Source organism: Odocoileus virginianus, chromosome 31, assembly GCF_023699985.2.
Source record: "Odocoileus virginianus isolate 20LAN1187 ecotype Illinois chromosome 31, Ovbor_1.2, whole genome shotgun sequence".
Taxonomy (NCBI): domain Eukaryota; kingdom Metazoa; phylum Chordata; class Mammalia; order Artiodactyla; family Cervidae; genus Odocoileus; species Odocoileus virginianus.
Genome location: NC_069704.1, coordinates 30007191 through 30034365, shown reverse-complemented (window position 1 = coordinate 30034365; position 27175 = coordinate 30007191). Strand labels below are relative to the sequence as shown.

Sequence of the window (27175 nt, the reverse complement as noted above, 5' to 3'; positions counted from 1 at the left end):
CAGAAGTAGATTCTTGATAAAACACAGCTCAGGATGGCTAAAGTAAAGAAAGAGTTGTCGCTCAGTCATGTCTGACTCTTTGCGACCCATGGACTGTAGCCTGCCAGGCTCCTCTGCCCATGGGATTCTCCAAGCAAGAATACTGGAGTGGGTTGCCATTTCCTTCTCCAGGGGATCTTCCTGACCCAGGGATCAAACCAGGTCTCCTGCATTGCAGGCAGATTCTTTACCATCTGAGCCACCAGGGAGGCCCCTCAGGATGACTAGATTATCGGCAAATCTCACTGCATCTTCCAGCCAGGGCTTAGAGAGACGTGAGTCATGCGGCTGAGTGACAAGATTCTCTCAAGGACGACAGGTGCTCTGGACCAGAAGAGTGTCCCTGACTGTGAAAAGTAACTCGGGGTGCAGGGATGTAAGGTCAGAGGTCAGCAGCCTGGTAAGCTGCAGCATTCTGTGTAGTATGAGGAAGGGGAAGGAGAAAAGTTGAATTAACTTCCAGAGTTTGCAAATCAAGACACCTCACCTTAAAAGTTGGATATTTATTTGGTTTCTTGTGAAAAATAAAATTGGGAGCTCTGGCCACGCTGGATTCACATTTCTACCTGGAGCCAGTTAGTGGCTGGGGTGAGGGGCGTAGCAGCATATCGAGGGGCCCAGGCTCTGCATTTTACCCTGCCCCACCCAGCCCCCTAACCCCGGGACAGAGAGCTCAGGAGTAGACTCCCCACATCTGTGTCTGAAATTTCTCCCTGTGACAGAAATGACATTTCAGCAGTGCACTGGTGTGTGTGACCCTTGGGCTAAGGTCACTCCTAGTTATCCCAAATCTGTCTGACCAAGGCCAGGCAGCCTCCAGGAGGGCCTGGGCAAGGACGGAAGAGGCTCACCCGGCTTCGTGCCCAGGTGGCTGGTCTGCTCTGAGGGTGGCTGAAGTGTCTATATGGACAGTTCCTAGAGGTGACAAGATTGACTCGCAGCTAATTCTAGTCCTGCTGAGGCTGATTCACTCGCAGCTAATTCTAGTCCTGCTGAGGCTGATAAGAGCTGGGAGGCTGTGTTTCTGCAGGAGGCTCCTTCTCCGGCCCTGCCCAGTGCCGGGCCAGAAGGCCCCCGGCTGCAGAGTGCAGGCAGGAGGCGGCAGCACATGAAGCCAGGACGCCCGCAGCCCCAGACCAGGCAGCCTAACAGTCACTTTCTGACCCTCACAAAGCAGAAGGGGGTCCTCAGGAAAACGGAGCATGGCACAGATAAGCACCAGGAGGGCCGCCTGGGGGGACCCGGCTGGGGGAGGGCGGCAGGCTCTGGGGGCCTTGGGTACCGTAGGAGAAGGGACCGGGCAGCGTTTCTCTGTAAGGCATGAGGAAAGGCTGCTCTGGAGCATAGTCTTCAGCGCAGGAGGTCTGCTGCAGCCAGGCTCAGCTGTGCCCCAGCTCTAGACACCCCTGACTTCCGCTAGAGTGGTCAGGCCTTCGTCCTTTCCCCGGGAGAGGTGCCTGCGTGAGCACGTTTATATCCCTCAGGCGGCAGGAAGGTTCTGGGCTTTTAGAAACTTGCCTTTTGTGGTGTGCTGGAGCTAGAGGCTGAGCCACCAGCCAGGAGACAGGATAGCATGGCGTGCGGGACCTGGTGCAGCCGCTCACGGCACATGGCTGCCGCACACGCTCCCTTTGTGCTACAGCTGTGGAACTGTGATCCTGCGGTAGGAAGGAAACGCCTGGTGTCCGTGGGGGAGTGAATGCCCAGAAAGAGCCCTGAGGAGGCTGCTGCCTGCTTATCAGAGAGCAGTGTTTGCAGGAAGTCTCTTCTGACCTGGGTGCAAAAGTGGCTTCTCCATCGGGGCCTTCCACTTTTTACCACTGGAGGTCAGTTCAGTCGCTCAGTCGTGTGCGACCCCAAGAATCACAGCATGCCAGGCCTCCCTGTCCATCACCAACTCCCAGAGCTTACTCAAACTCATGTCCATCAAGTCGGTGATGCCATCCAGCCATCTCATCCTCTGTCATCCCCTTCTCCTCCTGCCCCCAACCCCTCCCAGCATCAGGGTCTTTTCCAATGAGTCAACTCTTCACATGAGGTGGCCAAAGTACTAGAGTTTCAGCTTCAGCATCAGTCCTTCCAATGAACACCCAGGACTGATCTCCTTTAGGATGGACTGGTTGGATCTCCTTGCAGTCCAGGGGACTCTCAAGAGTCTTCTCCAGCACCACAGTTCAAAAGCATCAATTCTTTGGCGCTCAGCCTTCTTTATAGTCCAACACTCATATCCATACATGACCACTGGAAAAACCATAGCCTTGAATAGATGGACCTTTGTTGGCAAAGTAATGTCTCTGCTTTTTAATATGCCATCTAGGTTGGTCATAACTTTCCTTTCAAGGAGTAAGCGTCTTTTAACTTCATGACTGCAACCACCATCTGCAGTGATTTTGGAGCCCAAAAAAATAAAGTCTGACATTATTTCCACTGTTTCCCCATCTATTTCCCATGAGGTGATGGGACCAGATGCCATGATCTTAGTTTTCTGAATGTTGAGCTTTAAGCCAGCTTTTTCACTTTCCTCTTTCACTTTCATCAAGAGGCTTTTCAGTTCCTCTTCACTTTCTTCCATAAGGGTGGTGTCATCTGCATTTCTGAGGTTATTGATATTTCTCCCAACAATATTGATTCCAGCTTGTGCTTCTTCCAGCCCAGCGTTTCTCATGATGTACTCTGCATATAAGTTAAATAAGCAGGGTAACAATATACAGCCTTGATGTACTCCTTTTCCTATTTGGAACAAGTCTGTTGTTCCATGTCCGGTTCTAACTTGCTTCCTGACCTGCATACAGGTTTCTCAAGAGGCAGGTCAAGTGGTCTGGTATTCCCATCTCTTTCAGAGTTTTCCGCAGTTTATTGTGATCCCACAGCCAAAGGCTTTGGCATAGTCAATAAAGCAGAAATAGATGTTTTTCTGGAACTCCCTTGCTTTTTCGATGATCCAGCGGATGTTGGCAATTTGATCTCTGGTTCCTCTGCCTTTTGTAAAATTAGCTTGAACATCTGGATGTTTATGGTTCATATATTGCTGAAGCCTCGCTTGGAGAATTTTGAGCATTACTTTACTAGCATGTGAGATGAGTGCATTTGTGCGGTAGTTTGAGCATTCTTTAGGGTTGCCTTTCTTTGGGATTGGAATGAAAACTGACCTTTTCCAGTCCTGTGGCCACTGCTGAGTTTCCCAAATTTGCCACTAGAGGTCAGTGGTTAGCAAAAATGCTTTCCTCATGATTTTATTGTTTCCCTGTAAAATTGTTCTTTAATAATACTGTATGCAAACAATGTCCTGATTTTCATCCTCCCAACAAAAACCGTCAGTGAGGTGCAGGAGTGCCTGTCACTTACCAAATCTAGTCTGCTCTTCCTCGGCAAGCCCACAGTGCTACTAAGACAAAACTTATTCCTAACAGTGGCCGTGCCAGACACAGGTTTTGGAGCACAGGAAAATAGACACACCCATTCTTATGGAAGTCACATGGCTTTTCTCAGACTTGGACTAACAATCTCTAAAGAAATACACTAAACTATCTCGTTGGCCTAGAGTGTTGGCCTTTAACCTTTCTGTTTGCCAGCAGTTTCTTTCTTTTATACCAGGGCTGGGGGAAGATTGTGGGGCAGAGAACATATATATGAATAGTTCTTTCCATCTTATTGCCCCTTCTTCCGCCCTTGTACCTGACCCAGCCTTTGAGCTCCAATTTTATCCTCCTCCCCCACAACCTCTTGAAAATTCCTATTGTCTATGTTCTCCATCTGAAATGTTTGGCCTTTCAACAAGGGTTGTCTTTGTGTTTGGATCACCAGTTTTAAAAGTCAAGTGACCCAGGTGTGATGACCTTGCTGTGTCTGTCACTGTTAACTCTGAACCAAAGGTACTGACTGTATAGTATGATTTAGTTCACTGAGCCCCGCCCTAATGCACTCCCAGAGCCCCCAGATGCACCCACCCAAGTCCTAGCCTTCACCATACTGCTGGAGGTCTGTTGGAGAGACAAGCAAGCCAACAGGCAGTCAGGACTGAGGACAGGGCTCTGCTCGTAGCCCCGGGGACCCAAACTGTGCTATTCAACTGATCCCCCACAAAGTTCTGCCATTATTATTCATGATACTATCTTTAAAACTGGTTCTTTTTATTTACTAAAATATGTAGATTTGAAAATGAAATCCTTACCATCCTTTCTGTGAATAGAAAACCAATACCACTGCTACCAGTAAATAAAAATAAATACAGTGAACAGTGATGTGATGAAAATCTAGCTATGCACTGTTGAAAGTGAACGTCTCCCAGTCGTGTCCAAATCTTTGCAACCCCATGGACTGTATAGTCTGTCAGGCTACTCTGTCCATGGAATTCTCCAGGCCAGAATACTGAAATGAGTAGCCATTCCCTTCTCCAGAGGATCTTCCCAACCCAGAGATGGAACCCAGGTCTCCTGCATTGCAGGCAGTTTCTTTACCATCTGAGCCACCAGGGAAACTCATATACTGTTACCCACTCCTTCCTTATTAAAAGGGGAGATTAGCAAGGATTGAAGACATGCTAAAGACTTAATGCCACAAACTGAGACTTACCGCTAAAGCAATTTAAAAACTTTCAAGGGGATCTTCTAAAGGAATAGCTTTCTCACTGTGATTCAGCATTAATTAATGCTATGGCCTGCTACTGTCTAAGGTCACTTTTCTTTCAATCTAACTTTTCATGTGCTGGAGTGATACTCATCTCACCTGTATCAGTCAGGCTCCTGGTGGGGATTTAATGAAAGGTCCAAGTCACAGACACAATTCATAGGTATGCACAAGAGAGCGTGAAGCACCCAGAGGCTAGGTTAGCTACCACCCCTGGGGCGGAAAGGGCAAGAGGAAGAAGTCGCAATCCTGGGAAAGCTGGAGCTCCAGGGAAGAAGCTGCTCAGGGAAGTCTAGAGTCAGAGACACAACTGGCATCAGAAAAGCAGCAGGCAGTGCAAGGGGAAATGGGCATCAACGTTTTTCTCCAGTGCCTCCCTTCGGCAGCCCCTAACTGGAGGCAAATGGTGAGCAAGCCTGAGAGAGGCAGTCCATTGAGTCAGCACAGGAAAGGATTCGAGAGGTGGAGTGAACAGGATCAGCACAATGTCCCTGGGAATCACTGATGCGCAGCATATGCAAGCGACACACACACACACCCTGGCCTGAAGGGAGGGAGAGACAGAGGGTAGAGGCTGGGAGGGACAGGGTGGGCAAGACCTAACGTGCCCGCTCTCTGGCCCACAGTGTCCGTGAGTATCAACAACCTGTACCCCGGCTGTGAGAACGTGAGTGTCAGGAGCCGCAGCATGATGTTCGAGCCGGGCCTCACCAAGGGGGTGCTGGAGGTGTTCGGGGCCCCGTCCCACCACCCGCACTGCGCCACGGATGACCAGTCCACCAAGGCAATCGACATCCAGAATGCCTATTTGAACGGTAGGCTCACCCTCCCCAAACGGAAAGAGTTTCCTGCAGGGAACCTGTCCTGGCGGGCATCTGCCACAGGTGCATTAAGGGTGGAGATAGGGCCAGCATGGGAGTGACCCAGGGCTGAGGCACGGCTGGTTAGTATCCCAAAAGTAAAGCTAAACACAGTAGGTGCTTAACAAATGACTGTTACGTTGTTGTTCAGTTGCTCAGTCGTGTCTGACTGTTTGCCAGACCATGGACTGCAGTACGCCAGGCTTCCCTGTCCTTCACCATCTCCCAGAGCTTGGCTTAAACTCATGTCCACTGAGTCTGTGATGCCATCCAATTGTCTTATCCTCTGAGCCCCACTCTCCTCCCGCCCTCAGTACCTCCCAGCATGAGGATCTTTTTCAATGAGTCAGCTATTTGCATCAAGTGGCCGAAGTATTGGAGCTTCAGCTTCAGCATCCTGAGTATTCGGGATTGGTTTCCTTTAGGATTGACTGGTTTGATCTCCTTGCAGTCCAAGAGACTCTCATAGTCTTTTGAGTAAAAGTGAAGAGTCTTTTGAGTAAAGAGTATGTTTACTCTTTGGAATAAATTTAAAGACTCAAATTCAAAGACGGTGAGTAAATTTTTTATGAAGACTTTACTCAACAGTCTTTTGAGTCTGTTGAGTAAATTAGCACATTTTTTAACCTCATAAAATAGAGTCGCATTAGCAGTTGGTATACCCAATTTGAAACCCAAGTGCTGGCTCTCCCTAGAGTTCCCAGGGCCCCAACCAGGAACACAAAGCTTGCTGAGATGCAGTTCATTCAGAACAGGGATAGAGCAGTTTTTCTGAGCCTCAGTTCCCTTAACTGTGAGGATTTTATGAGCTGGTGTCTATTAAAAGTACTAGAGAGAGGAACTCAGAAGAAATTGGGGGCATCTTCATGAAAGCCCTTTTATATACTAAACCCAGTTAAAAATAGAATACTCAGGGTGTTTACCTAAAGCAGCAGTTCTTAAACTCCAGCATACACACACACGCCCTGGAGCCACTGGAAGCACAGACTGCCAGGCCCTGCCCCTAAGCCTCTGATTCAGCCCATCTGGGGAGTTTCCTGGCGATGCTGCTACTGGGCCAGGGACCCTAAGGAAATAAAGTTCATATGCATTTTGCTCCCTTAAAAGTTGAGTGTTGTCCGAGTTCCAGGGAGCACAGCTGGCCCTGCCGCGTAGGGAGCGAAGTGTGTGCGCAGCACACCCTCACCCCTCCTCCTTCCCTGGTCTCACCCCCTTCCCGGTCTGGCTCCAGCACTCCGCAGGCTCAAAGGGCCTGTTTCTGTGTTCCCCAAACTATTCCCACTGAGGTCTTAGCTGCCAGACTTAGAGGGTCATGCTCCCCAGGAGTGCTGGGCTCTAGAAAAACCCTGTGGATCTTCCAGAATGTCTCGACTGCAGAATTTCTGCACAGAGTAAGCACCAAGGGGGAAAATTAGGGAAAAGGAGCCTGAAATCCTGTAACTGAAGTGGTCCTGCCTGACTCCCCAGAGGCCACTGGGTAGGTGTCACCGACCTTGTGGGATCTGGTGGTGTCCTGGTGTCTGGACGATCATGAGGAGGTTCTGGGTGCCCTAGAAACTCCAGGTCAGAATCTCGCCCATGACATTTACAGGAAAACCAGCCACACCATAGCCCCTGTGTGGGAAAGCGACCGCACCCCTACCACACACACACACACACACACTTCCTCCCCAGCCTGACCCTTCCACTGCCTCCCCCAGTGTGGTTGGCCTCTCGGACCCAGTCTCCTCACAGTTCCTCTTGCATCCTTCGTGTGCCAAGCCGCTAATCAGTTATTGCATCTTAAACCTGTGTGCAGTGGCCTACTCCCTTCTGACCATCCAGAACAGATCGCCCCTTAGCCGTAAAGGTGAATTTAGTCACTATTAAACCAAAATTAAGGTTACATTTCATAGTGAAGATTCCAGTGTTGGGGGATAGAAAACCAAGTGTTTGTACACATACACCTCTCCAGGTATGCTTATAGGCATGCACATACCCACATGTGTGGGGTTTGTGTGTGTTTGTACCACTCTGGGGTGTTATAAATAGATGTGATAGAGATACACATGTAATAATGATACAGATATGATCATGGAAGTGTCAAGGAAAATGGAAAAGCAGATTACAGATACAAGTAGGTTTACTGTAGTAGTAGTGTTAGTCACTCAGGCATGTCCACTTCTTTGCAACCCCATGGACTGTAGCCCACCAGGTTCCTCTGTCCATGGGATTCTCCAGGCGAGAATACTGGAGTGGGCTGCCATTTCCTTCTCCAGGAGATCTTCCTGACCCAGGGATTGAACCAAGGTGTCCTACATGGCAAGCAGATTCTTTACCGCCTAAGCCATCTATCGTTGTATAGATAAAAGGCATGAGTATAGAAACAGACATAAACAGAAAATATAGAGATATGTAAATATTCCATATGTAGATCTATACTTAAGTAGATGCATAAGTAAACAGATGAATGCGGTGGATGTCACTGTCCCTATTCATAATCCCTAAAGTGCTAAGAAAAATTGTGATTAAAATTTGGTGGCATTTCACGCTTGTTAATCTTTCCTTTCCTTTTTCTCTGTAGGCATTGGTGACTTCAGTGTATGGGAGTTCTCTGGAAATCCTGTCTACTTCTGCTGTTATGACTATTTTGCTGCAAACGATCCCACGTCCATCCATGTCATCGTTTTCAGTCTAGAAGAGCCCTATGAGATTCAGCTGAATCAAGTGATTTTCTGGCTTAGTTTCCTGAAGTCTCTTGTCCCAGTGGAAGAACCAATAGGTGAGCCACGACGCTGGGGGGCAGGTGTCCCTTCCTCCTGACCTTGCTTCCCGCTCATGCCCAGATCTGGCAGCTTGTGGCCAGTAAGCCACCCTTATTCCTCCTTCCTATCAGGAGATCTCCACTCGGGAAGCTTTCTAAGGCTCAGCTGTTGGTTTTGTTCTGCAAGGAGTTGTTTCATGACTGCATATTTCTGCCACAAAGACTCAGTTCTGAACAATTCCTTGAGAGTCATTTCTGACTTTCTTTCTATATTTCAGAGCTGTGGTCACTTTTGTTAGGTGCATAGGGGGCACCTTATCTGATAGCTGCTGTGCCTTTACCTAATGGGCATGTAGTTAATAAACAGAACAAGCTCCCCTTCATCCATCAAAAATGAAAGAAAGGGAACCATGTTAACTGAATGTAGTATTTTAGCCTTATTCCTAAAGGAAAAGACAGCATGGACAGACTTATTTTGTTCTTTTCATACAAAAAAAAGAAGCAGCCTTCCCTAGTGAAATGTAAAACTCAGCAGTCAATTCTTTTCTTGAGAAGCATATAACAGCAAAATAAATTGGGCTAATTCCCTTCAGGGTACCTCCACTTTTGCCTCCTCCTTCTTCATGTTTTCATTTTAAACACTGCCATAAGTGAGAGGCTCTCTGCTGATGTGAACTGCAGGAGTTTCCCTTCTGAGCCATTTCTGTGCTGTGCTGCATTCAGCAGCTGGCTCTGGTCTTGGAAAGGGCATCCCCCAGCCAGAAGCTAGATCTCCCCTCACTGTGCAAATAAGGCCTACTTGGAGGAAGATCTGAGAAGCTGTGTCACACTCTGTGGTCGCTTCTGGCCCACTTCTGAGCAGCCTTCCTTGAGGCCCAGGAAATAGGCTCATTCCATCTTTGGCCAGGCCTAGACCTTCTAGTGACCTTACAGGTCACTCCGATCAGCAGGCACAGGTTTGCAAGTCTGCAGGCAAAATGTACCAGTCTCATCCACCTAGCGAGGCAGCCCAGACCGAGCACCCCACCTCACCTGGGCAGGGTGGAGGTTTGCTCTCCACACCCGGGCAGGTGTGAAATGGCTCACTTTCTGCCCTCAGCCTTTGGCGGCAAGCTGAAGAACCCACTCCGAGTTGTCGTGGTGGCCACCCATGCTGACATCATGAACCTTCCTCGTCCAGCTGGAGGCGAGTTTGGATATGACAAAGATACCTCGTTGCTGAAAGAGATCAGGAACAGGTAAGGTGGCTGCTGTATCTTCAGGTAATGCAGCCGAAATCAGGTGACCCAGAGAGAGGAATGAAAGAACTGAAAGGTCTCTTTGGCTTGGCTGAAATTTTAATTGTATGTTTCATTGTTACCAAAGCCACCAATACACATAATAACAAATTAAACAGAAGTAAAAGGCACAGGATAAAAATCAGCAGCCTTGGAGTACCACTGCCCAGAGGTAACTCTTTTTAGTTGTTTTATGCATTTTTTTTCAGCTTTACTGAGGTGTAATTGACAAGTGAAATTTGTAAGCTATTTAAACTATACAAAGTGGTGATTCAATATATATATATACACAATGTGAAAGAATTCTCTCCATCTCATTAATTAACATATCAGTCACCTCACATATTTATCTTTTTTGTGTATGAAGACATCAATCAGTATTTCTTAAAATGTAAGTTGCAACCTGCTAGTGGATCATAAACTTTGTATCAAAGGCCTGCGGTACAAGGTACAATGTAGGTGAGAGGAACATGATAGAAAATATCGGAGTGCATTTTACGTCAAGTATTCTTGGAAAACTTTTTTTGTTTCGCTTAGAATCACAGTGTAAAAGTATCTATTTTTACTTAGTGTCTATCCCCCCCCCAAAAAATGTTGAACCTGCAGCTCTATTTAATATGCTAGTAATTTGATTTCTTGGTTTATCAACTCACACTTACCTATTATCTTCCTGATGTGAAAAGTTGGGCTTCTACTAATACTTTTTTTTCTGAACTTTTTTTCTGAACTAACACTTGTTTTTCTGGAGTGTAGCCGATTAACAATGTTGTGACAGTTTCCGGTGATCTACTAATACCTTAGATCTAAGGTGTTGGTGCATACTCATCCCTCTGTTCTTACTCCATCAGCTTCCACAGTATCTCCTCTCCTGCCTGGTCAAGTGAGTTCATTAGGCCTCCCCTTTCCTGTGTCGAGGGAAGCTGTGTTCCCCAGTTTTGTGGAACCTGGGGCACCTATCTGCACCTGGAGCAGGCGGTGTCCCCAGGCCTCCACACCAGGGTAACATTACAGAGTCCAGCCAACAGCAGGTGGGGGTGTGTCTCCGCAAGGCCACCAGCCCTTCCTTGCTCCCCCTCACCCCCAGCCCTTTGGACCAGCAGGAGCCTGGTCCTCTGTGGAAACACCTGGGGAGACTGCGTCACTCTCAGGAGGCCACTGCTCTTCCCCTAGGTTTGGGAACGATCTTCACATTTCAAATAAGCTCTTTGTTCTGGATGCTGGGGCTTCTGGGTCTAAGGACATGAAGGTACTTCGAAATCACCTGCAAGAAATACGGAGCCAGATTGTTTCGGTGAGTATACCTGGGGAGGGTTGGACCCAACCTTCAACCAGACCATGCAGTGACCAGGGAGTTGGACCTCTTTGTGCCTCTTTGTATGGTTCTCATGGTTTAGTCTGGTTTTCACGGGACCCAGTACAAGGTGTCTACATCGCCACATTTTCATCCTGTTGTTCTAGGGTGAGGAAGAGTAAAGAAATGAGGAGATGGCCTCGAGATGAAGAGTTGTTATGGGCAAGACAGACTACCTTAGAGTGTATGAAATTCTGAGTTTTAGTGGTTTATTTAAGAGTAAAATTGCTTCCTAAAAATTACAAAAGCAATTCAAAAGTGAGTAAACATATTGTGAAATATTTCAGAAATGCAGAAAAGTGGAAAAACAGTCACCAACAAAATTCACTGAAGAAATAATAGATGACCAAATGGAATGAGATGGTGTTCTTAGATGGCAAGATCTTAGGAAGTGTTTCATTTTCCGGAGTTATATAAACTTTGTACAGTTCTCATTAGCATCTGAATGGGATTGAGGACATGGGGTTTTTGTCTTAACATTTCAATAGAAGAATAAGTGAACATAAAGGCTCTGCAATCAGTAAATAAATGGAATAGATTAGTGAGGGTAGAAATAGTTCAGAACATCTGCAGAAATGTAATAGAAAACAGAGATGTTATTTAAATTTAATGGGGAAATTTAATAAATGACCTGGCACAACTGGCTATTTGCCTGGAAGGAAATAAGGTTGAACTCCTCCTCACTACGCAGCCCCAAAATAAAATGTAGGCAGATTAAAGCTTTTAAATGTAAAAAGTAGTATCTTGAATGGAAATGCAAGAGAATTTATTTTTAAAATACCTCCAGAGTGTTCGAGAAAACTTTCAAACCAAGACAGAGAACCTCAGAAGTTTTCAAAGAAAATACACCAATATTTTGTTCAAATACATTGGACAACATAAAAGTTTAAAAAGTTTTTTCTGGCAAATAAATTCCATAAATGAAGTTAAAAGGTGACATGGACTGGGGAAAAAAAAATATTCTCAATGTTTCTGGCATATGAAAGATTACTATCCATAATATTCAAAAAGCTCTCTGAAATGAGCAAATGTTCCAATGGAAAATGCTACAACAAAACAAAACAAAACAAAAAAGTGCTCCAGGGACTGTTTCTTCTTCTAAGCTCCAGTGTAACAACGATACACCTCTTATCCCCCTGCCTGGTAGAGGCCATCTTTAGTTATAGCTTACTGTTTACCTGATGGAAGTGACCTGTTTACAATACCAGGCTCCAGTTCCAGATGTGCTTTGGGAATTTTCAGGAACTCTTTCCTCTCTCATGAAGCCTGACCCTGACTTTCTGAAAAGGGCCACACTACAGTGCTCAGTGGGCAGCTTGGAGGGCCTCAGAGAACCTGGTCACAGAACCCAGTGGGTGGCGATCAGGAACAGCGGTCTGTGAAGGGCTCAGCGCCTGCGCACCAGGTGGGACAAGGGCCTGTGCTCCCTGCGGAGTTTTGAGCTGAGTGTGGCATATATCTGCTCCACGTCCCTGCACCCCATAGCTCCTGAAATCAGGCAGATGGAACTCACCAAACCCACTGCTTTTAGCCCTAGGAACGCTGTTAAATTTAGGAGGCATAAAAATGATTGCAGAAGGGACTGCCTAACGAATGATGCAGTGCAGTGTATGGCTTGTGGGAGGTTTAATTAGGAAGGTGTGTTGATTATATGAGTCTGTAACATAGACTGGTTTATTTAACCAAGTTAAGAGATGAAAAGCTCATTACAAGCCAATTACCAAGAATTAATCAAATTGGCTCTAATGGTAAAGATCCACCTGCCAACGTAGGAGACATAAGAGACACAGGTTCGACACCTGGGTCAGGAAGATCCCCTGGAGGTGGGCATGCAACCCACTCCAGTATTCTGGCCTGGAGAATCCCATGGACAGAGGAGCCTGGCAGGCTGCAGTTCATAGGGTCACACAGAGTGGAACACGACTGAAGTGACATAGCACGCGTGCATGTCTCAACAGTAATCCTCACCGATACCTAATTTTAAAAAAACCCATCTAATGTTGATATAATGATACTTAACTCTCTTCTCCTGTCTTTTTGTTCATAAAGCGGTCATCCCCTGGCTGAAACCCTCACTCCAAGGGGGTGGGGGGACATCAGAAGTTGGTGCACCTTAGGTCACTGAGTCCACAGTTCCAGAACCATTATTGCAAAGCCTCACCATCTGTTTAACATGAGCAGAAGTGAAAGCCTCTGTAAACTTGTAGATTTGTGAAATAGATTCTGCTTAAAGGCAAGTCTGAAAAAAGAACTGCCCCAGGCACCTAACACAGTGCTTTGCACATGGTAGTCAATCCGTGTTTGTTAAATAAAGCTATTAGTGTTGTTCAAATTAAAAAAAAAAAAAAGAACTGCCCCAGTACTTAGCCAAAAAAGCATGAGTGCACCCAAATAATTCCATGCAGCAGTGCAGATGTGAGCAGCATCATTTTTAATCCCAGCTCTCCCTGAGTCCCCACAGCAGTACCTTGACCTGCCCATCCTGCATGTTCTAGGTCTGCCCTCCAATGACTCACCTATGTGAAAAGATCATCTCCACTTTGCCCTCCTGGAGGAAGCTCAACGGCCCCAACCAGCTGATGTCACTGCAGCAGTTCGTGTATGATGTACAGGACCAGTTGAACCCCCTGGCCAGCGAGGCGGACCTCCGGCGCATCGCTCAGCAGCTCCACAGTGCTGGCGAGGTGAGAGCTCCAGCCTGGCAGGGATCTGGGAGGAGCCCCCCAGGATGCATTTCCAGCATCTGAAGCTAGGATGAGCTGGAGGGGCAGAGTGGCAACTGCGCACTGCCCATGATGCCTCACAGGAAGGCTTGGGTGATTTCCTAAACTGCGAGCCTCTGCTTTCCTGTTCACCTTAAAAGCACAGTTCATTTGTTATTGTTGTGGTGGTTTTTTTGTGCTTTTTTTTTTTTTTTCTTTTTTTTCTTTGCTTTGCTTGGTCGATTTTCTGGCTTCTCTTAGTTTGAGGGCAGAATTCCCATGACACTGGGTGACTGGGCCTCTCCTCCCTCTCCCCATAGCCCCTGGTGCTTAGCTGTGATTCCTGCAGCTCGGATGACTGATCCCCATGAGCTGTGTCAGCTACACACAGACCTAGTGGGTTCACAGACAGTCAAGAAATGACAGTGATGTGTCCTCATGGAGATGACATCTGGAGACAGTAAGATGTAGCAAGCAGTGGTCCCCAGAAATGATCAAGAAATAGAAATCTCTGTTTCTGGTTATGTTACATTCAGCACTGGGATGTAGTTTGGGAAGTCTGTTCTAATTGCTTCATATGCTGCCTGTCCCACTAAAGAGGGCGTAGCCTTCACATGCGTCCATCTTGTAAAATCAGGAGACAGTATAAGCTAGTCTGGACCAAGAAGAACAGTTCTGAACGTGAAAAACCAGAAGCAGTTCGGAGAATTTACAAACAAGAAGTTTGCCTCCCCATTCTCAGGGGCCACATTGGGCCCTTGGCCATGGATCATATAGGCTTGAAATTCTAATTAAATCAAGAAGCCAGTGATCCTAAAATACTAGAGCCTCAAGCAGTGATTGTGTCACTTTGACTCCCCATGAAACTACAGGCTAAATCTACTAGCCCCTCCAGCGGTACTTTAAATGATTGCCTCCAAGGATGGGGAAAATGAAGGACCAAAGCTTACCTTATAGTGCTACATATAAATTTATATATTTTAACAAAAATAATAAGCTCACTCTTTTTAATAAAGTATTCTCTTGTCTTCTGGCATTTGATCAGCAACTTTCTAGATTATGGAGATTTGGCAATTCATCTCTCCCTGCTCTTGAGACTTTAATAAGTAAATAAAGGTAGAAAGAAAAGAAGGGAAATCTGAATCAGGCAGCCTCACTCTGACTGGCTGCCAGCCCCTCTCCAGTACTGTTCTGGTGTCTAGGAAATAATCTAAGGATCTTACTCAGATTTCATCAGTTGTTCTGTCTTCTTCTGGCTCAGGATCACACACTGCACTCAGTCATCTGTCTCCTTAGTGGCCTCCAATAAGGCACAGTGTATCTGTCTGTCTTCTGTGACCCTGAGGAGATAGTTATGTCTGAGACTGAATTGCAGACAGCATTCTACCAAAGTGAAAGTGAAAGTCGCTCAGTTGTGTCCAACTTTTTGCGACCCCATGGATAGTCCATGGAATTCTCTAGGTCAGAATACTGAAGTGGGTAGCCTATCCCTTCTCCAGTGGATCTTCCCGACCCAAGAATTGAACCAGGGTCTCCCCTATTGCAGGCAGATTCTTTACCAACTGAGGTATCAGGGAAGCCCATTCTACCGAATGTCTTATTAAAAACTAAAAGGTACTGCTCTACATTCCAGAAATGTCTCAAGTTTGAACAGAGGGCATCTCAAAGACTTAGACTCGAGGAGAAAAGTGGGGCTTCTCCGGTGGCTCCGTGATAAAGAATCTGCCTGCAACCCAGGAGACCTGGGTTTGATCCCTGGGTCAGGAAGATCCTCTGGAGAAGGAAATGGCTACCCACTCCAGTATTCTTGCCTGGAGAATTCCAAGGACAGAGGATATAGTCTATGGGGTCGCAAAGAGTTGGACATGACTGAGTAACTAACACTCTCTTTCACTTTTCATGGGGAGAAAAGTTCTCCCAGTGCAAACAGATCTCAGCCTCCATGTGAGATCCCTGATCTTTGTAGAACTAACCCAGGACAGAGAGGCAGGGAAGGAGGGGTAAGTGCCAAAAAGGAGAAAGGTGCTTCTATTTGTGTGTATGTGTGTGTCATTTTTTTAAATTCTTTCTAACTTCTGCTTTTTAAAGAAATGAATATGACAGGAAAAGCTGAAGTCCCCTTTGCCATCACCTCTCACCTCATTCCTCCCTTGCCCCTCCAGGGCCAACCACTGTGGTGGCATATCTTTCCAGAACAGTCTAATGTAACATTCTGAATCTTTTTTGAAAAATTTCAAGCCTTCAGAGAAGTTGCAAGAATAGTAGGATGTATCCTCATATCCTCCAAACCTAATTTAACTAGCTGTTTACGCTTTGCTAAATTTACTTTGTCTCTCTTCTGTTCATGTATTTGCTTCGCAAACATCATGACCTTTCACCCCTAAATAATTTAGTTCGCATCTGCTAAGGAGGACATTCTCCCACATAACCATAATATATTTGATTATCATAACCTGGAAACGTAATGTTGATATAATACTATGGTTGAATTTATAGTCCTCATTGAAGTATTTGCCACTTGTCCCAGTATTTTCTTTTACAGCTAATTTTATTCATTTGTGTATTTATTTTGGGATTCAGAATCCAGTCAAAAGTCACCCATTGCATTGGGCTTCTGTCTCTCCCTCTCTCTTTTATTGCATTGGCCTTTTATAATAAGAGTCAAAGGTAATCTTTTCAGAATCTCCTTTATGGCATTGCCAAATGGTATTTCTTGGTTCAGTGTTGATTTTGAGACCCCTCCATACGAATGTCCTGGGTCGTTCCTTATAGCATCTGCACAGATTTCATCCCTGCTCAGGCCCATTAGTGGTTTGAGCAGCTGGGTTATCTGGTCCTTTATGTTCCTAATGCATGACTTCCTGTTGTCCCCTGGGACAGATCAACATCATGCAGAGCGAAACCGTCCAGGACGTGCTGCTCCTAGATCCCCGCTGGCTGTGCACCAATGTTCTGGGGAAGCTGCTCTCTGTGGAGACCCCACGGGCCCTGCACCATTACCGCGGCCGCTACACCATGGAGGACGTCCAGCGCCTGGTGCCCGACAGCGACGTGGAGGAGCTGCTGCAGATCCTGGATGCCATGGACATCTGCGCGCGGGACCTGAGCAGTGGGACCATGGTGGACATCCCCGCCCTGATCAAGACTGACAACCTGCACCGCTCCTGGACGGACGAGGAGGACGAGGTGCGGGTCTACGGCGGCGTGCGCGTCGTCCCGGTGGAGCACCTCACCCCCTTCCCGTGTGGCATCTTCCACAAGGTGCAGGTGAACCTATGCCGGTGGATCCACCAGCAGAGCGCGGAGGGAGACGCGGACATTCGCCTGTGGGTGAACGGCTGCAAGATCGCCAACCGCGGGGCCGAGCTGCTGGTGCTCCTGGTCAACCACGGCCAGGGCATAGAGGTGCAGGTGCGTGGACTGGAGACGGAGAAGATCAAGTGCTGCTTCCTGCTGGACTCGGTATGCAGCACCATCGAGAACGTCATGGCTACCACGCTGCCCGGGCTGCTGACGGTGAAGCACTACCTGAGCCCCCAGCAGCTGCGAGAGCATCACGAGCCCGTCATGATCTACCAGCCACGGGATTTCTTCCGGGCGCAGACCCTCAAGGAGACCTCGCTGACCAACACTATGGGCGGGTACAAGGAGAGCTTCAGCAGCATCATGTGCTTCGGCTGTCACGATGTCTACTCGCAGGCCAGCCTGGGCATGGACATCCACGCGTCAGATCTCAACCTCCTGACCCGGAGGAAACTCAGCCGACTGCTGGACCCACCCGACCCCATGGGGAAGGACTGGTGCCTCCTTGCCATGAACTTGGGCCTCCCCGACCTTGTGGCCAAGTACAACACCAATCACGGGTCTCCCAAGGAGTTCCTCCCAAGCCCAGCCCACGCCCTGCTCCGGGAATGGACTTCCTACCCCGAGAGCACTGTCGGCATCCTCATGTCCAAACTGCGGGAGCTGGGGCGTCGGGACGCAGCGGACTTCCTGCTGAAGGCGTCCTCTGTGTTCAAAATCAACCTCGACGGCAACGGCCAGGAGGCCTACGCCTCAAGCTGCAACAGTGGCGCATCTCACAATTCCATTAGCTCGGTCGTGTCCCGGTGAGGGCAGCCTTCGGCTTGGGCAGGGTCTCTTCCAACTGCAGGGGCGAGGGGGACACAAGCCCATCTTTCCCACCAGAGATTCTGGCGCGTTCCTTCCTACGCCCACATCCTGAAGGACGCCCCCTCCCTCCCCGCTTCACCTACTTCTCTGCCACCGCCTCCCTCCTCTCACACATTCCCTGGTGTGTGAATGAATGGTCTTTCTAGTTCAAGAGCAGACCCTGTCCTTTAAACCTTTGGCCATTTGAAAAGCTAGCCACCCTCCACCTCTCATCCTCTAGTACCTTGCTTCTTAATGATAATTTTACTGGAATTCCTAACTTTTCAATGAAATTTTTTTAAACTATTATATTAAATGTCCTTTTAAAAAAAAAAAGTGCACATTTATCCAAGATGTGTATTTCTTATACTCTTTTCTTTGTTATACCATGTCCTCAGCTTATCTCTTTTATATTTGTAGGAAAAACTCCCATGTAAGGAACCCCACTGTATGATTTATAAACAGAAAATATGTGAGTGCCTTTTGCAGAAGAGGGTGTGTTTGAAATCATCCAAGTCAGCCCGAAGCTGTCGAGAAAGAAACACTCCCTCTCTGTCTCTTCCTGTATGCTGATCATCGCCAGAGGTGCTTCACCCGAGGGTTTTTTGGTTTTTTGTATTTTGGTTTTTTTTTTTTTTTTCTTTTTTTGGAAACTTTTGTGTTTCCTTTGGCAAGGAAAGGGGAGAAAGAAAACCTCCTCTAGAGCAATTTCATGGCCAGTGTTGTTACTACAAGACATGTTCGTGTTTGCTTTTGTTTCAACGTCAGTGTGAACATTCACGTGGAACCTGCAGGCTGTCTTGCTTCTTCATCCCCTGTCGTCTCAGGTAGAAGGTTGACACGGTCATAGGGAGCCAAGACCTGTGTGAGAATTCAGAAGACCCCGACTCATGATTTGTGGCAGTTTGTTGTCATGTGCATAGCAGACGGTTCTCCACATTTAGATCCTGGTTTGAAAACTTCCTATACTTGAAGTCTCAAAAAGAAAATAAAGGAAGCAAGTTTTCTTGCAGTGATTTTGAATTGTGATGGAGTTTTAAATTGAAATAAGGGAACATGTCCTAATTCTTCTGTCCTGAGAAGCATGTAATTTTAATATTATATCATATGTATATATATATATGCAGTATGTATATACATATATATTAATACAGGTATTTTTACTTAATCTTTAAGATGTAGTAAAAAAAAGTTTTCTTTTTGGTTTTTTTTTTTTCTTTTCCTTTTTTTTTTTTTATAAATAAACTGTTGCTTGTTGCATTAGCTTGTTGGTCTTTAATTCAAGAAGGATTCTTTTTGTCATGTTTTCATTTATCAGTACCCTCGTGGGACCAGCCAGTCCAGAAAGTGATTAAACCTAAACTCTTAGGGCTGGAAATCAACAGCAGTTTATTAGGTGCTTAATTATTACTGAAGTTGGGAATGGTGTGGAAAAACAGAAAGAGCTTGGATGATGTCACCTGTGTTTTTGCTTTAAAGAAAAGAAGCTCTTTCCACTTCCTTGGGTGAGCCCCAAAACCAAATTGTATCATTTAGTTCTCAGCTATGGGGAAACAGGAAGCTTTCTATTTCTGTACAAAGATGGAGAGACTAGTGCTCTATGGGAGCAAGAGAAAACTTGCTACAAAAGATACATACCTGCCTGCCTTTACTTAGAGACCACACTGCCCCAGGCCATCAGATTTTGTCCTGCACGAAAGTATCACTATGAACAAAGCTAGTGGATATGATGGAATTCCACTTGAGCTATTTCAAATCCTGAAAGATGATGCTGTGAAAGTGCCACACTCAATATGCCAGCAAATTTGGAAAACTCAGCAGTGGCCACAGGACTGGAAAAGGTCAGTTTTCATTCCAATCCCTAAGAAAGGCTGTCCCAAAGAATGCTCAAACTACCACACAATTGCACTCATCTCACACGCTAGTAAAGTAATGCTCAAAATTCTCCAAGTCAGGCTTCAGCAATACGTGAACCGAGAACTTCCAGATGTTCAAGCTAATTTTAGAAAAGGCAGAGGAACCAGAGATCCAATTGCCAATATCTGCTGGATCATCGAAAAAGCAAGAGTTCCAGAAAAACATCTATTTCTGCTTTATTGACTGTGCCAAAGCCTTCGACTGTGTGGATCACAATAAACTGTGGAAAATTCTGAAAGAGATGGGAATACCAGACCACCTGACCTGCCTCTTGAGAAACCTGTATGCAGATCAGGAAGCAACAGTTAGAACTGGACATGGAACAACAGACTGGTTCCAAATAGGAAAAGGAGTACATCAAGGCTGTATATTGTCACCCTGCTTATTTAACTTACATGCAGAGTACATCATGAGAAATGCTGGGCTGGATGAAGCACAAGCTGGAATCAAGGTTGCCGGGAGAAATATCAATAACCTCAGATATGCAGATGACACCACACTTACGGCAGAGAGTGAAGAGGAACTGAAAAGCCTCTTGATGAAAGTGAAAGAAGAGAGTGAAAAAGTTGGCTTAAAGCCTAACATTCAGAAAACTAAGATCATGGCATCTGGTCCCATCACTTCATGGGAAATAGATGGGGAGACAGTAGAAACAGTGTCAGACTTTATTTTTTTGGGCTCCAAAATCACTGCAGATGGTGACTGTACCCATGAAATTAAAAGACTCTTACTCCTTGGAAGGAAAGTTATGACTAACCTAGATAGCTTATTAAAAAGCAGAGACATTACTTTGCCAACAAAGGTCCATCTGGTCAAGGCTATGGTTTTTCCAGTGGTCATGTATGGATGTGAGAGTTGGGCTGTGAAGAAAGCTGAGCACCAAAGAATTGATGCTTTTGAACTGTGGTGTTGGAGAAGACTCTTGAGAGTCCCTTGGACTGCAAGGAGATCCAACCAGTCCAGCCTAAAGGAGATCAGTCCTGGGTGTTCATTGGAAAGACTGATGCTGAAGCTGAAACTCCAAAACTTTGGCCACCTCATGCAGAGAGTTCACTCATTGGAAAAGACCCTGACGCTGGGAGGGATTGGGGGCAGGAGGAGAAGGGGACAACAGAGGATGAGATGGCTGGATGGCATCACCGACTCGATGGGCATGAGTTTGAGTAAATTCCGGGAGTTGGTGATGGACGGGGAGGCCTGGCGTGCTGCGATTCATGGAGTCGCAAAGAGTCGGACACGACTGAGTGACTGAACTGAGCTGATAGCTGTAAGTGACAAAAACTCTTAAGTGACAAAACCCATCTTTAGTAAAACCTCAAAGCTTCTTTAAAAAAAAAAAGTAGCAAAGGAAAAAAAACTGGAAGGAAAATACTACAATGGTGTGGTTGATGTTTTTCTGTGGTGGTGGAAGTAGAATTCATTTCTGTTTTGCCTAAATTGTCGTTAGTAAACATGATTTACTTTTATAGGGAGAAAATAAATTTTAATGGAGTAAAATTTAAAGCTACATATAGACATGTGTCAAAAGGATGGCGCTGAAATTGAAATCACAGTTGCCTTAGAGGAATAGAGCCTCCTTTTATTTTGGGCCACACTCAGCTTACAGGAATTCAGTTTCCTGACCAGGGATTGAATTCTGACAGTGAAATTTCGAAATCCTAACTACTAGGCTGCCAGAGAACTCCCAGAACCTCCTTTTCTTGCGTTAACTCCCTCCTGAGTGGCAGCTTTGTTTCCTCCTGCTTCAAAAGTGCTTCACATCACAGGTTCTAGCACCAGGACATAGCACCCAGGAGGCAAGGACTGTGTCTGGTTGCATCAGTAAGTAAAACCCCAGAGAAAGATTGAGTGCTCCAGTCTGGGTCATGGTCCCTCCCAGTGTCTGGAAGAGAGAGAGACAGAGTCAAATGATTGGCCTGGCCCTGTGGACCCTGGGACAGTTTTGGGAAAGGAGCAATTTCGCCCAAGAAGGGAGTTGTAGCAGCAGGAGAAAGGGACAGAAGGAGGATGCTGGGTAAATAAAGCAGAGGATGCAAACATCCCGCACGAGTCTTCATACTTTTGTTTTACGCAGGTGCCTGTTCGTAAGATTATGGGGCCACCTAAGCTGCTGAAATATTGAAGCCATACTTCAGAATCATTACTACCCAGAGTTTAAGGACCATTGAGCTCACTGCCCTGCCCCGGCAAGTGCTGTGGGGACATTCCAGGCCACATTTGCGGGTCTTCTGCGCCATGAACTCTAGCCAGGCTGGAACCGTCACAGAACCCCAGCATTAGTAGACGACTCTGCCTCCTACAGGAGGGAAGAAGCCAAGCCATTCATAGCCTCCTGCACCACAGTGAGAATCAAGTATAGGTTCTTCGGAGCCAGAAAGAAGCCCTTTGTGGACCCTTTATTAGAGTTGCTGTAAAATGCACTTGGGCACATGTTCTTCATCCCCTGTGGTTGCTCTGGGGTGCCCAGGGTCCCCCTGTGGACAGAAGCATGCTAATGACCCAAAGTGTCTAAGGCATGGGCTGGAGGGGACTTCTGGGAATTCTTATTGGTTCAAAAATCTGGATCCCACACCTATGAAAAGGAATCAGAATTCTGGGTGGTCTTTTCTGCAAAAAGCAGTTTACAATTACACTTACAGGATTCTCTGAAACCATAAAACTACCCTTGGCCCTTTCTGGGATTCCTTGATGGCTCACTGGATAAAGAATCTACCTGCCAAAGCAAGAGACGCAGGTTCAGTGCCTGAGTTGGAAAGATCCTCTGGAGAAGGAAATGGCAATCCCCTCCAGTCTTCTTGCCTGGGAAATCCCACGGACAGAAGAGCCTGGCAGGCTACAGTCCAAAGGGTCGCAAAGAGTCAGACTCGACTTAGCAACTAAACACTCTCTCTGGCCCTTTCAGTGTCCAGAGTCTCCACCAGTCTTTCTAAATCCTGCTTGTGTGACCCCAGAAAAACCACACCAGAGTGGAGAGCTGGGCCTGGCTACTCCTGCATCAACAGCACTAGATGCTAGCCAGGCTGTAATACCAAAGGGTAGCCAAGAGATCTGAGCTAATAGGGGAAGACCTTCATTAAGAATAAAAGGCAAGCTGCAGTTTTGCAAGATGAAAAAGTTCTGGAGGTGACAGTGGCACAACAATACCAGTGTATTTACTGTCACTGCACCATGCAGTTACAAGTGATTAAAATGGGAAAAAAAAATGTTATATTTATTTTACCGCAGTTTTTTAAGAACAGATAAAAAAGAAAGCTGGAACCTAAAAATACCCAGGTAACTGTAAAGCTTGCTGAGTAATATACAAGACTACTCATGTGTTTGTTTAGTAATATACAAGACTACTCATGTGTTTGGTAATATACAAGACTACTCATATGTTTGGTAATATACAAGACTACTCATGTGTTTAGTGCAGCCCAACAAAGCATGTGCCTCCCACTTTGGGGGGAAGGTGAAATAAAAACACGAAAGATTGCCTTTTGAAGGATTTGATATTTGTTATTAAAAAAAAAAAAACTATAAAATGGTTATCATGGGAGGAAGAAGTCAGAATTTTGTTTGACTTCTTTTTTCATTTACTGTTCAGGTTTTAATTCTTTTTGTTGTTGAAAAGTTTGAATTCATACTTGTGAAGGCGACAGTAGTCTTTTCAGGACTTTGGATTCTTGAAGATTTAATTCGGCCACACTGTTCCCGGGGATAAGGTGCTCCGATTCGTCATTCCCCAGATGTCTGCTGGGCACCTGTTGCTATGAGAGGTGCCAGCCCTGGGCACACGGAGCCTGGTGAGTTGGCACTTGATCCCCAGGCTGGCCTTGGGGCTCAACTCAGCTCTCTAAGGAATTTGCTCTCAGTTCAGTCGCTCAGTCATGTCCAACTCTGCAACCTCATGAACCACAGCACACCAGGCCTCCCTGTCCATCACCAGCTCCCGGAGTCCACCCAAACCCATGTCCATTGAGTCGGTGATGCCATCCAACCATTTAATCCTCTGTCATCCCCTTCTTCTCCTGCCCTCAATCTTTCCCAGCATCAAGGTCTTTTCAAATGAGTCAGCTCTTAGCATCAGGTGGCCAAAGTATTGGAGTTTCAGCTTCAACATCAATCCTTCCAATGAACACCCAGGACTGGTCTCCTTTAGGATGGACTGGTTGGATCTCTTCCAGTCCAAGGGACTCTCAAGATTCTTCTCAAACACCACAGTTTAAAAGGATCAATTCTTCAGCACTCAGCTTTCTTTATAGTCCAACTCTCACATCCATATGTGACTACTGGAAAAACCATAGCCTAGACTAGACAGACTTTTGTTGACAAAGTAATGTCTCTGCTTTTTAATAAGCTATCTAGATTGGTCATAACTTTCCTTTCAAGGAGTAAGCGTCTTTTAATTTCATGGGTGCAGTCACCATCTGCAGTGATTTTGGAGCCCAAAAATTTGCTCTCAGGGGGCTATTTTCAGGGACTGTGACTGTGTCTGCAAGGCCACCTGAGGTTGAGGTCCATTTTATCACTGCAGCCAAAGGTCATGTGCAGGTGAGAGGACTCAGCAGCTGCCAGGCAGGGGCCAGGTCAGAACCAGCAACTTCTGTCCCTGCTGAACACCTGGTCAGGGAGGTGCCCCTGGAAAGGGATTTCAGGCAGTAGTCAGCCACTTCCATCCGCATCTCTGGAAATGCGTGTAGTGGAGCAGGAAATGACCCAAGAAGGAAACAGCTGCTAATCCTAGCAGAAACACCTCAAACGGGTGCTTGTGTCTACTGTTCACAAGGCAATTCTCTGATCAAAAGAAATGTGTGGGGGTGGAGAGGAGGGCAGGAAAGAAGCTCCACAGATACTACAGCATAGGTTTCCATGGCATTGGACTCTGATGCCCATCACTCTAGGGGCTAATGCTTGGTGAGTGTGGTCTGGCCAGGTGCCCAAGGCGGATGCTAGCCCATGGGGATCCTGTCAGCAGGACCATGAAGGGACCGAGACAAACTCCTGGTGAATAATGTGTCTTGTCCCAGTGAAATCACAGAATTTTACAATGAAAAGAGATCTTACAGATAGTGATTCAACCACACTGTTTGGAGGGAAAGTCTTTTAAGAGATTTAGACCAAATAAGTGTGGTTCAATTAGTCATAATTTAGACTACGTGTCGGGCCCTCTGACAACTGGGGCCGTTTATACTCCTCTGCTAAGTGTTTATATTGTAATGTAGTATGAGTGTCATGAGTGCATGTGTATGTATGTATATTGCGTGTGTATGCATAAGTGTGCACAAGTGTATGTGTATATGTGTACGTGTGCGGCATGTCCATGTGTCCATGCCTCCATGTAACTGTGTGTACCTGTGTCTAAGTGTATGTGTGCTGTGCTTACTGACTCTTCGTGACCCCATGGGCTGTTGCCCACCAGGCTCCTCTGTCCATGGGGATTCTCCAGACAAGAATACTGGAGTGGGTTGCATGCCCTCCTCTAGGGGATCTTCCCAACACAGGGATGGAACCCAGGTTTCCCAAACCCAGGTCTCCCACATTGCAGGCAAATTCTTAACTGTCTGAGCCAGCAGGGAAACCCAAGAATACTGGAGTGGGTAGCCTATCCCTTCTCCAGCCAATCTTCATGACCCAGGAACCGAACCGGACTCTCCTGCTTTGCAGGCAGATTCTTCAGCAGCTGAGCTACAAGGGAAACCCAAGTGTATGTGTATATACATGTATAAGTTTGTGTATGAGTATATGCGTGTGTATAAATGTGTGTGTTGTGTATTGTGTATAAGTGTGTGTATATGTTTAATGAGCAGCTGTTCTGGGCAAGAGCCTCTGTTCCTGCTAATTCAGCCTTGAGGGCCCATCTCCCACAGCCGGGGTGACTAACAGCATCACAAGAAATTTCTTGCCCCACCCTGTGCCAACCTCCCACACCAGTGTGACCCTCTGGGGTTCTGCACAGCCCTCAGATTGCATCACAGCCAGTGTTGATGCCGAAGTTACTGTCTTCCCAGAAGGGAGAGGCAGTCACCCTAGACGGAGGCCAGGGCTGTTTCCTCTAAATCACGGGATTCTGTGACCAGTCCTCGCCTGGGAAGGAGAAGCCCCTGTGCTGAAGGCAGCAAACCATGCTATGCCGGCCCTCCCTGGGGCTCAACTGTGTCCTTCGGCTTTCGAGGCAATTCCATGCAATGGAAGTTGTTTTTTCCTTTCACTCTTTCTCTAGACATATTTTAATGGACATTAAGATGTACAATTTTATATGCTGCTTTAAAAAAAAATTGAAGTGTAGTTGACATATTCTATCATTTAGTTTCTGGTGTACCTGCTTTTTCTTTGATGTAACGTGACAGCTGCTTCAATGTTACTAGAAGCTCTTCAGAAACATTAGTTTTAATGGCTGCATAATACTAAAATAGCATTGTCATATCCCACCTAACCTCACTGTTCCTTACCATGAAATACTCAGGTCTTTTTCCCGCATTATAAATAAAACTGGGACAAACATCTTTATGCATCTTCCCCCCTGCATTTTGGATTAGACTTGAAACATTCAGGGTGGGGGTGAAGCTTTGTCACATGACAATTAAAAATCCAAGGTCGGAAACATTTATTGCTGAACAAAAAAACTGCATTCGTGTTGCACTCTGTCTGGATTTCTATTTTCCCAGAAAAGTGTTATTTTACCTATTAACTGTGAACACACCTTATGATGGTCTCTTATTACATTTTTTGCTGCTTATAACAACTTTTATAATATCATTCTTTTAGCAAGAATGGAAAGAAAATTCAATCTTTCCACTGAGAGATGAAATATTTCTTGCCATATCAGTAAACAAGGCTGTCAGAGTCATCAGTGACTACAGCCCTCCAATGTGAGCTGGTGAGCCTAAGAGCACTGGGGAAGGAGAAGAATACCCGCCATCAGCCTCCATCAGACTGCGGCCACTCCCTACCTATGGTGAGCCCAAAGGAGCTCAGGGTGTGAAAACACGGACCCTGGCCTCAGATAGCTGAGATGCATTTATGAAAGGAATGACTTCTGTGAGCCCAGACTCTTGCAACTTCTATCCAGAGAAAAATTTTAAATTCCTGAACTTGAGATGCTTGGTTTTCTTTAATTCACAAAAATACTTTTGACCTTCAGATTACCCGCCGTTTGTTCCAAAACTTCTATATAACCTGACTCCTCGCCTCACCTCCTAGGAGCAGTTCTCTCAGGGTTCTTCAGATGCTACCTCCAGACTGAAACCCTAAAAATTTCCTCTAAGTAAAAGATCACTCTCAACTTTTAGGTTGTGTGTATTTTTTCAATCAACATCACCATCATGAGACATGAAAATGATTAGTTACTAATTATAGTTACTGATTGTTTAGAAAACCTTCAGCTTTAAAATTCACTATCAGTAATGCCATATAAATTTTGAGAATTGTTTTCAAATCCAAGAAAATTCTATCAAGTATACATATGAACTGTATCATTTTCTGACATGCCAAGTTTTCTTATTTAGTAACTTATTTTATATGTTCAT

General features: G+C 46.0%; 1 protein-coding gene and 1 long non-coding RNA gene across 9 annotated transcripts in view; both read left to right on the top strand.

Moving 5' to 3' along the window:
- Positions 1-18767, top strand: part of DAPK1 (death associated protein kinase 1) — a 206029-nt gene extending 187262 nt beyond the window's left edge. For 7 of the 8 annotated variants that reach the window (XM_070459526.1, XM_020902140.2, XM_070459525.1 and 4 more), the window contains 7 exons: positions 5292-5480; positions 8089-8286; positions 9368-9506; positions 10716-10836; positions 13392-13580; positions 16479-17707; positions 18171-18767. In XM_070459526.1, the coding sequence (XP_070315627.1) occupies positions 5292-5480; positions 8089-8286; positions 9368-9506; positions 10716-10836; positions 13392-13580; positions 16479-17707; positions 18171-18204 (2099 nt within the window). In that variant the 3' untranslated portion in view covers positions 18205-18767. Of the gene's footprint in view, positions 1-5291; positions 5481-8088; positions 8287-9367; positions 9507-10715; positions 10837-13391; positions 13581-16478 lie in introns of all 8 variants that reach the window. The other variant, XM_020902143.2, reaches the window with a different exon arrangement.
- A 1168-nt stretch (positions 18768-19935) lies between these two features.
- Positions 19936-26937, top strand: LOC139032442 (uncharacterized). The gene is made up of 2 exons (XR_011484981.1): positions 19936-23452; positions 26415-26937. It is a non-coding gene; the product is annotated as an uncharacterized lncRNA (long non-coding RNA).
- Positions 26938-27175: the final 238 nt, after the last annotated feature.